Source organism: Octodon degus, unplaced genomic scaffold, assembly GCF_000260255.1.
Source record: "Octodon degus isolate 3935 unplaced genomic scaffold, OctDeg1.0 scaffold00001, whole genome shotgun sequence".
Classification (NCBI taxonomy): Eukaryota; Metazoa; Chordata; class Mammalia; order Rodentia; family Octodontidae; genus Octodon; species Octodon degus.
Window position 1 is genome coordinate 150,786 of NW_004524577.1, and position 11,979 is coordinate 162,764.

The 11,979-nt window shown below is 37.8% G+C and overlaps 2 protein-coding genes and 1 long non-coding RNA gene across 3 annotated transcripts in view; 2 read left to right on the plus strand and 1 right to left on the minus strand.

Moving 5' to 3' along the window:
* LOC101574813 (acyl-CoA synthetase medium chain family member 3) overlaps positions 1 to 11,979 on the plus strand; it is a 69,078-nt gene that overhangs the window by 39,332 nt on the left and 17,767 nt on the right. The gene's annotated exons all lie outside the window — the stretch shown is intronic.
* LOC111815888 lies at positions 1,704 to 4,141 on the plus strand. The gene is made up of 2 exons (XR_002820521.1): positions 1,704 to 1,843; positions 2,490 to 4,141. It is a non-coding gene; the product is annotated as an uncharacterized LOC111815888 (long non-coding RNA).
* On the minus strand, positions 4,177 to 10,737 carry Eri2 (ERI1 exoribonuclease family member 2). The gene is given in 9 exon segments (XM_004622869.2): positions 4,177 to 5,570; positions 5,735 to 5,823; positions 6,417 to 6,498; positions 6,907 to 7,007; positions 7,761 to 7,917; positions 8,519 to 8,646; positions 9,165 to 9,248; positions 9,334 to 9,401; positions 10,655 to 10,737. Coding segments are annotated over 9 exon segments (2,052 nt in total). The 5' UTR covers positions 10,678 to 10,737; the 3' UTR covers positions 4,177 to 4,250.

The following is an 11,979-nucleotide window of genomic DNA, read 5'->3' on the forward strand; positions in this document are numbered from 1 at the left end:
ACAAGTTCTCATATGTCCTGAGTCTTAATTGACCTTAGAAGACTAGGGCCAAAATGTTGGCTTTCCTTGTAGCCCTCCTTTTTCTCTAATTTTGCTCTGCAAACTTAGGTTGTTAACCCTCCAGAAGAGAAGCTTATTGTTGTTACCATACAACCTAGGCTGTTAAGCTTAATCTCACTATCTGTCTGAATATCAAACATGTTAGGCATAACATGGAACAGGTATTTTTCATCAAGTATTGATATGTTGAACTTTAAGTCAATGTGCAGTGTCTTTAAGTTTATGTGCAGAATATGATGAAAAAAACATTTCTTAATGATTTGTAAATATCTTCAGCAGTCTTCAAGTTTGCCTTTGAATCAAATTACTAAAGGATCCTTTTTCTTTTCAGACTTCACAGCTGTTTTTATTATTAATATTATCTTCTCCTTTAAGCATCCCTTTAAGGGTTAAAGGATCCTTTTAAAAATTCATCAAAATGTTGATAAAGCCACAAAGACAGCATTACCTAAAATAAATTGTATAGAATGTTAAAAGTGCGTAGGATAAAACTTTATCCATGTTCAAATGCACACATGGCTCCACAGCTGCCTCAGGCCACATGTTAACTAGAAACATTCGTTTTCACACTGTTGACTATTTTAAATAATCCTGCCATTGTTTTAACTTTAAAACAAAAATGAGTAAATACATATAAAAGCTGTTCACTGGTTAATGAATTTTAATGTATGAAAAATTTGTAATTGCAAGTCTTTCATTTTTCACTGGCTGCCCTGAGTGATTTGTTTCAAATAACTCCCTTTCAATCAACCCTGACGTTCAGATTAAGGCACACAGTAAAATGCTGCCAGCTTACCTTTACACTGCACATAGGAAACTATAAATCCTGCCACCTATGTGCAGGATTTAACCACAGCACAGTAAGAGGGAACTCATGGGCCTATGCTCCTGCAGCAAAGGAAAATTCCACGGCTGGTAACCTGGACCTGGAGGTGTGAAGTACTAGTTGAGTCATTCAGTCCTGCCTCATTGGGAAGCAGTGACTGGTAATGCTAACAATATTGAAGGAGATCCCCTTGAAGGGAGCTTACATAAGGTGTGGTCCCCCATTTAAAGTCCGAAAGCTCTAGGCAGGATTTCCCAAAACAGTTCAATACACTCTGGGGAATGGGGTGTGTGCACATAAGGTCATGAATTCTAACTTCTGCCAGTTAGAGCTGGGCCACCACCATATTCACCCTTAAATGTGTCAAAGCACAGCAGAGTGACTGTTGGAGTCTTCAAAGCCACTTCAAAGAGAGCAGGGTCTCAGCATGTGGCAATCCCTATGACTACTGTTTATAAGGGCAATCCTGAGAATAGAGTCCTAGTAGCTAGGTTGAAACAGACTGTGTTGTTACGTGAGCGGCTTACCGCATTCTGAATTTTGTGAGAAGAAAATTTACTGAAAGATAAAATGTGAGGCAAAAGTCAAGGACAGATATAATCAGAAACAGGTCAGAAGCAGATTTCAAGATTAGGTCATGAACACAGCAAGGGTCCTAGAGGCTCTCTTGTATTGGATATAGATCAGGTCCTGACTTGACTGGTTGGGATCAAGCTTCATTTAACCATCTGATTCAGTCCACCAATCATGAAGATTCTTATTTAGAAAATAAGACATACTAAAACAAAAGAAAACAAAAATATACAACTCCTCTAATGTTTCATATATTTATTTTAGGTAGTAAAGGCTTTCATTGTTCTGAACCCCGATTACAAGTTGCATGATCAAGAGCAACTGATAAAGGAGATTCAGGAGCATGTAAAAAAAACTACAGCACCTTACAAATATCCCAGAAAGGTTGGTATCCCAACTATGATAAATATCTGTGTAGTGTACTAAAAAGAAAACACACACACACAAAAAAAACTTCCTTTATATTGAACATTCTCAAATATACAACACAAAATGTTTCAAATGGAACTAACAACATACAGGTAAGTCAGAAATGCTGAGATTACAGCAATACTCTTACACTAATTTATTTGGTTATTTAGTTCACTGGACTTACAGTAAATGCTAAAGAGCAAGGGAAAAAAAAACAGATGGACATGATGAGGCACATCTGTAATGTCTGTATTCTAGGAGGCAGAGGCTGGAACATCACAAGTTTGAGCCCAGCCTGGGCAATGTAGTTAAGATCCTATCTCAAAATGAAAATAAGATTAGGGATATAGTTCAGTGTAAAGGCCTTGGATTCAGTCCCTACTACCCCCCCCCACATACACATGCACACACACACACACAGCCACACCCACCCCTAAGCAAAACAAAACAAATTTGAATACTCCCTTTCTTCATCTTCTCAAAAAACAACCCTAATGGGTATCCTTTCTTTCATATAAAAATAATAAAATTTTATAATTGACTTTATCTTAGAAAAATACTTGGCTTTATCGAAAGATAAAAACTTCCAGACTAATACCTTTTTTATTGATACCAACAGGTAGAATTTATTGAAGAGCTGCCAAAGACTATCAGTGGGAAGATAAAAAGAAATGAACTAAGAGAAAAAGAATGGAAAACAATTTAAATTTATTCCATTAATTATAATATCTATAAAAATAGTATCTATAAATCTATAGAAACAATAAGATTATGAAGAGGTGGTAAAAATATATGCTAGTATGCTTACAAACTGTTGAGTGAAGACATTTTATGGTTATGACATCAAAGGCTGAATTTTGAAATATTCAGTAAATTACTCTGCATTCAGTAAATGTTCCTATAAGTAGGTAAATAAAATAGAACGTCATCAATTGCTGAGGAATTTTTTAATATATACCATAGAAGCAGTTTCTGAACCAAATCTTTGTTCTGTTAGGTTTCAACTTTTAGTTGAATGATTTCAGTATGTTGATATACAAATTAGAACCTTCAGGCCAGGGAGATGGCTCAGTGGAATAAGCACTTGCCTGGCAAGTGCAGGGGCCTGAGTTCAATCCCCAGTTCTGCCAAAAAAAAAAAAAAAAAAAACAAAACACACACACACAAAAATATCTGGGATGAAGAACCAACCTTCCAAACTTAAAATTAAACAACTTGTAAGCATTGTTTGTTTTTTTGAGACAAGGTTTGCTATGTACTTCAGGCTGGCCTTGAAGTTACTATATAGCCTAGGTTGGCATCCAACTCATTAATTGCAGCCTCCCAAGGGCTAGGATTACAGGTGTGTCTTGACACATGCAGCTAGTTTTTAGGGGGAAAAATCAATTATAATTCTCAAGTAACTGAAAATAGACTGAGCTTTTCTCAGATACAGGGTCTTACCACATTGTTCAGGCTGGCTGTGAATTCACCGTCTAGCACAGGCTGGCCTTGAGCTCATGGTGAGCCACCTGCCATACCCTCCCAAGTGCTGAGATTAAAGGTGTGTGCAGCCACATGGGGCCTAGACTAGGGATTTTTATTCAAATACTTAACAGATGGCTTAAAATTTGTTTCAAGGTTTAAGTATAAACGATAGACGTCATGTACTATTGTTCCTTATTGTATTTAACCTAATACAGTATCAAAATATTTTAATTGTGGTTTTCTAAGAAGGTATGATAAGCTGGGGACGCAGTACAGTGATAGAGCACTTGTGTAGCATTTGTGAGGCTCTGGGTTTCGCCCCTGGCTCTGAAAAGAGCGCAAGTATGAATATGAATGATAAATTAGCTCATATTAATATATGAAACAAATAAAATTGGGCAAGATTTTACCACAATATTAACGCTTGGGAATTTAAGAAGCAGTTAGGATTTATGTATGAATAAGATGAATGGCAGACAACTGGTAAATCAAAGTAAAATATTATGAAATTTATTTTCTTTTCTTCAGTTGGTATGTGTGTGTATGTACATATACAACTCCTCCAATAGAATCCACAGAGCTCAGCTATGCTAAGTCTCCATAGCTTCTAGCCTCAGAGTAATTTTTTTTTTTTTTTTTAATCTTTCCTGTACTAAAAGTCACACTGAAGCCAGAAATGATGGTAAGCCTGCAAACCCAGCACTCTGGGGGGATGAGGTAGAAGGATCACAAGTTCAAGCACAACCTGGAAAACTCAGTGAGTTCAAGAGACTCTAACTAAAAAAAAAACAAAACAAAAACCAAGAAGGGCTGGGGATGTGGCTCATTATGAAGGCCCTGGGTTTGAGCCTCAATACTAAAAAAATTTTAAAAAGATGTATTGAATATAAAAACATATTTTAAAGAAAGTTTATCAATTCCTCATGGAAGGCCTGAGTCTCAAAGAATATTTAGCAGAAAAACTTAAATTGTCATGAATATAGCTTGGTTTTGAAGAATTCAAAGTGAGACCCTCTGTAGAGTGAGATAGGACTATACTACTGATTCTTTCTTTTTGAAGTGTTTTTTCCCACTTAAAATAATCACAACGTTTTCTGTTTTCATGGTATTTCCCAATAGGGCAACAATAGAAGACTTTTCCATGGTTTGGTCCATTATTAGAAACAACAAGTCTCTTAGATCTTCGACCACATTTACATAAAGGAGGTGTCATTTTTCCACTCTTCCAAGGCTCTTGTAGATTAACCATAGCTGTTAATACAGAGGGGAGAGCCTTTTGGGAAGAACTTCTTACTGGGGAGCAATCAAGTGTTATAGGCTTTTCTTCATGAATAATGAAGCTCTGTTTTTTTGCTGGTGGGAAAGCTGGAAAATTAGATGAATTTCTTTTACTACCACCTAAAAGAGGGTGTTTTTCCAAAGCTGAATAATGAGATGCATCGGCATTAACACTGTTGAAGGCATGTGATTTGCATTCAGGTAATTTAAAGGTAGAGGCATCTGAAACTGGATGTTTGGCTTCTTTTACATTATAAACAGTAGGGTGAGAACTCTTATATACAGAAGACTTAGAGGTCTCAAATTTTTTAGGAGTTTCCTTGATGTCCTCCAGTTTTTCAGAAGTTGGAATATTTGATTCTTTTAAAACCAATCTTTCTCCAGAATTAAATGAAATATCTAAATCTGTGTCACTAATAGGAGGTATACAATCTGTATTTTACTCAGGCTGAGATGCTGGCAGTAAAACTACATCTTCCCAATCAGCCAACAGAGGTAAGCAGTCAACTGTAGAACTTACTTCCATATCAGAAACATGATTAGCAGACGGAATAGCGGTAGAAACAAGTACCAATTCTGAACTGTGTGTTGAAGACTTAGATTTGGTATTATATGCAAGATGTTCATTTTTTCTTTGCTTCTGCACATAGATAGGTGAATTCAAGCTGTGAGACTGAAACATAGAGGACTTAGTAATAAAAACTGACAAGCAACTTTTCACACTGCGAAGATTGGCTTTTATACAGTTTTCCGCTAGTAACTGATGCTGCTGTACACTCATAAGGGAACTGATACAAACAGAATTCATTTGAACTTTTTCTTGAGCACTTACTGAATTTTTAGACGCCTTGTTATATGTTCCGGGACTCTGGATGCTGACGTTGCAGGGGGATGTTTCTCCAACTTGATCTGTATTCAAATTTCTGGCCAACATATTGGGATACTCATTGGGAACCTATGATTTCACAGAAAATCCAACATCTTTAGATTGTGCATTTACAATTTCTTCAGTAGACATAACAAAAAATGCCACTGGTTTACAAGTGATCACATACATGAAATGAATCTATGAATACTTGAGTTTGAGATGAAAGACTAAAAAGGCCAGACAACACTAACCTTGTTCAAAGACTTTGTAATTTTCATTAGGCAGCCATCCCTGATCATTTTCCAAGCAAGAAGAGCAGTATTCCGTGAATCATCCAACCCTGAGGAAAGAGATATCAAATGTTACATTTATTGTACTAATGTAAAGAAATAACAAACAAAAAATTACAGCTTCAGAGAAACTGAGACATATTGACAGTTTAGTGATTATCTACTAATTTTAACAACAACAACAAAAATTGTTCTTAGGGAAAGCTGTGGCTGCATTAGCAATAAAAGACAAAATCTCCCATATTTAGAGAATAATGTGAAAATCGGTTAGTTTCTAAAAATGTGACCTGCAATCTGTAGAGACCATGATTTTTGAATAATCAAATATTCTTGTTCAGTCTTTTCACTAGTTCATTGTATTGTTTGGGGACTTGTTTAATCTCAGTTTGATTTGGCTACGTAAATTCTTTTCATTCTTTTTAGAACTAGAAATCCACTAGATGGTTGTCTTTATCTTAAATAGTTCATAAAATGGATAAGAAAATGATTTTTAATTTATACAAACCAGGGGCCGGGGAGATGACTCAGTGGAATAAGCGCTTCCTTGGCAAGCGCAAGGGCCTGAGTTCAATCCCCGGTTCCACACACACACACACACACACACACACACACACAAAAGACAAACAAAATAATTTATACAAACCAGAATGTTCTCTTCCTGAGAATTCTATTCCCACTTCGTGCAAGGCACCACTTAGTCCTTTTGGTTTTCTTCTATAGAAAAGCTAATCAAATAAAGACACATCTAAAAATATGATTACTGTTCAAAAGGCTTTGCATTAGCCACTTATTTTTGTAATATTTCTTTATTTGGTTTTGGTTTTAAAACAGTCTGTGTAGTGCAGGATGGCCTTGAACTCACTTTGTAGCCCAAGTTGGTCTCAAACTCATGGCAAACTTCCTGCCTTAGCTTCCTGAGTGCTAGGATTAAAAGAGTATACCAACACACTAGGTCATGTAATTTTTATTAATATTAGATTTGGAACGTACTTATTCATGTTGTGCTGTTTTAAAATACATTACAATGAATAGATATGTGAACATTCACATACACAAAAAAATACATACAAAAACCTATATGTAGATAAAATGTAATTAAGAAGGAAAGTGACTATGTCATCTTTGACCCTTACCTTGTAAGTTGCTCTAAGATCAATCCAAGAGTTTAAAAACAGAGGTTTTAACAGCTGTTTTCTTTTACATTCATACTCCAGGCAAACACCCAAGTCCCAGTCTTCATTAAGTACATTAAAATAGAAGAAAATGATATAAAATAGTAGGATTTAATTGCTCTGTTAATAGTTAACACTGATATACTTCACATTACTTTGCACTTTATATTACTATTAAGAAATTGGTGACTAACTTTCAAAATGATTTCTTATATATTCAACTCTACTTCAGAAAAAAAGAGTATGAGGCTGAATTACAAAGGCTGAATTTCCTATATGCTAGGAAAACATTAATGTAATTGAGAAACCACATTTTATATTAACTTGAAGCCAAATACAACTATTAATCTATGCTATCACAGGTATAAACATTGTTCCCAATGACTGCTACAGTACTAGCAACGCTGCATCATACAAAAGACCACAACTACTTCAAATGCTTCATTTTTTTTCTTATGTGTACATTTATAAGTATCAAAGTACAAAGGCAAAGGATGTAAGCTGAAGATTCTTTATTCAAGGCTGCAATAAATAGCCTAAGAGTTTTTACTTAATCATTTTTGAATTTAGAAGGAGAGGAACAGCTACAAAGATTCTAAAAGCTAAGGGTTACAAAATTTAAATAATTCCAGAACCATAATATTAAGAATATGAATGAATTTACTATTTTGGTTGATATATGCTAGCAAGTGAAATTTTTTTCCTGGCCCAGGAAGTTAACAAGTCTAATTCTAGGTTAGCAAGTATGAAACTAGAAATAATTATATAATGGTAATGCTACCCATTTGTGATTGATAGGGATAATTCATTTTTACCTGACCAAGTAACAAATGCACACAATTTTACTTCAGAAGTAGAAGGTTCTGAAATTCCAGTAGTAAAAACAAACTTCTTCTGTTGCTGAATATTATGAATCCATTTACAGAACTGAGATAAGCAAATCTTCAGAGGGACTCCTTCATCAACTTGAGCCTGATTAGAGTCACAAAATCTGATTCAAATAATGAATTTCATAATTAATGAGTATATATTATATTTTGGAGTACTAACAAAGAAGTTTTAATTGGCAAAAACTTTACTGAAAAGATGTCAAAATACATGGGAGAGAAATAACATGATTGGAACTCAGTAAGGTAGAAAACACAGGCTAACTAATTTCAAGTCACACAAATATAATCACACAGATCAGTAGTGGGGAATGTATGGCACACATGCCATAGCAGGCTGTTTACATCACTGAACGCTCTAAAAGGGTCACCATCACTGGCATGGATAACAGAAATAAAAGACAAACTTGAATTATTTTATTTCTACAAAGTAAATTTGGTATTTTTTTCCCTGGAATGCTGGACAACCAAACCCAGGCAATCAAACACACCAAACAGCAATGTAACACTGAACTACACAATCAGGCCTGGTCTTTATGTTTGTAACATTAATCGTTTTGATTTTTAAAACTTCCTATGGATTTCTGGAGAGAAACGTTTTTCTCCTAACACTAAATAAGTCTAATTCTAAATGTGCATAACTTTTATTTTCATTTTGAAACTCATTACTGAATTTGTGATCATACTTGCTTTATGCCCGTCAGTTCCATGCAAAATTCAGAAAGAATTGGATGTTCTTGAGGCTGAACATAAGCATGGAATTCAGATTCGATCTCTCCAGTTGAAGTATTCAGCAATACTGCTGGAAATTCAACTACATGAAAGAATAAAGGAACACTTAAAAAAAGAATTTCTAAATTAATGCTGTAACCACTCTAAATTAAATGATACTGTTATAATAGCATTATTGAAGTTTCAGATATACATGTACCTATGATGTATTATATATGACAAACATGTACTTAAAAAAAAAAAAAAAAACCTATTCAGTAAAAGCATTCTGACCATGGCAACATAAAGTTATACCAAAGAATAAAAATTCTGAAATTCTGTGTGTATCTCTTTATAGCTATGAAGACTATATAGAGATTGAAATTTACTGTTTTTACAAAGTTTTCTTTTAGTTTCTATGCCATTGAGGTTTTACATGAAATTCTATTTTATATATTGACACATTTAGGTATAAGAGATTTTGTTCCCTTGTATTAAGACAGATTTTAAATTAAACAAATTCATAGACTACATTGTATTCTTAAAGTGTTGGCTAGTCTGTATCAACCTTAAAAATGACATATCCAATACTCAATTTAGTCATTTGAAGTCCAGACTTACTTATTTCCTGGTTACGGTGGTGCTTCCCATTGTTCCAGCATGTAGATTCAAAATCAATGACAATTATATAATCATAAAATTGCTCTGCAAAAGGATTAGGGTGTCATTGCTTTACCAGTTCCAAAGGTGCCAGGCTACAAGATGTAAGGAAACTAAGCACAATACTTACTGGATTTGCTTCTGCCTAGATTCTCATTTGCTGCTGCATTTGACTTTCTTCGAATTAATCCAAGCTGCCTATAAATACAAAACAATCCAAGATTAATGAACCCATTTACACTCCTGTCTGAACATGCTAACCGCGCGCAAATGGCAAAATGTTCATTAATTGTTATGACCGAAAGAAATTGAACTGAACTTTAGGAGCAAAAGACCTGGGTTTTTGTATTAACATCTTTGGGTTTTAGTAGTCATTTTCTTGTATAGCCTCATATTTGTAAACAAAGGTTAATTTTATCGGTTCCCTTTAGTGTATTTTACAGTAATACTGAGGAACTCAAATGACTGTAGAGATAAAGATGCAACAAAACCTTTACTTTTTGCATTTTTCAAGTACTTGTTACATATACAGCATAGTTTTTAAGACTGTTACAAAAATAACATAGTACATGGTCCTAGACTATCTTCTAGAAATTTAAAAAATCCGGGTAAAGAAAAAAAGACATCCACAAAACCATTGCAAGGCGATCGATAGTAGCGGATCTCCAAAGGCCATATGCTAGAGTCCAAAGAGAGGGAAAAGTTGACAGGTTTTAAGAGTTAAGTTTTAAGCACAGGTGAGAAAGCTTTGTGAGGGACTAGGTTAAACTATTGTGGTACTTCCCATCATTCCAGCCTGTAGACTCAAAATCAATGACATACCTCTTGTAATTTTTAAAAAGGTATGAGGGAAGTGTAGACACTTGGGATTAATCTAGCATTTATTGCTTACTACACACCAGACAGTAAACAAAGATATAACGAGGTCTCTTTAGGTCAACGAATCTAGGAGGTTAAGACATGTTTCCTCACACATTTGATGGCTGAAAAAACCACCTGGGTCCTTTGCGAATGAACACAGCTTTGACACGTCCACCCAGCTTTGACTGTCCAACTCTGAGGAGCATGCTATGCACTACTACACTGTTACTAAGAGGACAAAATGTGCACAGCACAGCTGTACGTCAGAGAAGGCCACAGTGGGACTCATGTCATGAGTTCGAGGGCCCACTCACTCCCAAGTGGGGAGGCTAACAGCCTCACGGCTGCAGCGACGCCTGCCAGGGCCCTGCCACGGGGAACCGGCAGCACCGAGCGCTTCCCAGAGTAGAGCGGCCAGGCGCTGACGGGCTCGGGGCGCACACGCAGGGTTCTTTAGGCACCGTCCACCCTCCCACACACAGAAGGCGGGCGCGGGAGGGTGGACCGAGATCCAGGCAGCGCAGTCAGAGACGCCAAAGCTGCACGGAAAGGAGACCTGAGCGACCGCCCGCCGGGAACGCGCCGCATACCGCGCCAGCCGCTTAGTCGCCATCCCAGGCACTTCCGGTTCTTGGGACGCCAACCGCCGGAAGTCATCCGGCGCACTTCCGGTTCGTTCAAACGCCGCCCGGCGGCGGAGGCGGCGACGTCGGTGCCTGACGCTGAGACTGAGGCGGGGGCGGTGTCGGGTTTACCCGGCTAGTCTTTCTTGCTACAGGATTCGCGGGCGCGGGGAATGGTTTTAGGCAGGGAAGCCGCTCGGTAGCGCCCCCTTTCGTCTGTGCCAGCGGCGGAGGCGGTTGGGGCGGGGCATCCCTCTGAAACCCGTCCTCGCGCGTCGGCGGTAGTTGCGAGGCCGCGGCGGCGTCAGCGGGCGGAGGCAGATCTGTCGGTGCCCTGGGTTTTCAGGACGGGCGCTGTGCACAGCGAATTGAGGAGAGCATCGCAGGGAGTGCGAAGCTCTGAGGTGTCTGGCGTTGGAGTTCCGAGTTTCATCAGTTTTGGCAGGTTTTTCTGCACAGATTCTTGGAGACGGAGAAGGAGAAGACCTGGGGGCACCTAAGGAAGGGCAGGAAGGGGAGGCAGGCCCCCAGCTGGGTAGTCCGGGTGACAGATTCGAGGAGAGCCCGTTGGGCTCCGGAGGCCAGGCAGCCTGAGGCCAAGGTGAGAGCGAGGAATCTCAGCCACTTCTGGGCCCGGGACGCGCGTCGCGCTCGCCGTCCTGCGATCCTCCCCGAACCTGCTCTGCGATCTGTGAAAAAGTGAGAATTCTGCAGTTAATACCATCTACCTCAAGGTGGTTTCTGCCGTTCACTGCTGGCATCGCTCAGTATACTTCACTCATTCTGTCACTCATCAGATTTTTGTCTGCCGTATGCCCTGGGAACACACTTAGGCACTTTTGCCTGGCTGGTTGTTATTGTTTTAGACGTTGGTCTTTCAGTGAATTAGAACCTGCCTATGTTTGCACATATGTTAAAACAATCAGAAACTAGAATAATAACTTGCTTTACTTTGTTACCATTCCTGATTACGTAGTTGCTCTGCCCCAGTTTACTTTGTAGAAAGCTCGCTTATATACCATTTTATTTGCTGGTAGTTGTAAAATGACCCATGACCAACTGTGAATTGCTGAAGTATGCAGTTCTGGGCAAATCCATTGTTCCTAGACCCAGGTTTGAGATGAATTTAAATAGTATGTGTAGACAGAAGTTTCAAATTGGTGTTTGGAGACACCAGTTTGATGTATGGTCTACTGATAGGCCATGTACCATGTCATAAATTTTTAAAAAGGATAATGGCTGTCAACAATTATTATTATTTTTTTTAATATTTATTTATTTTTATTTATTAC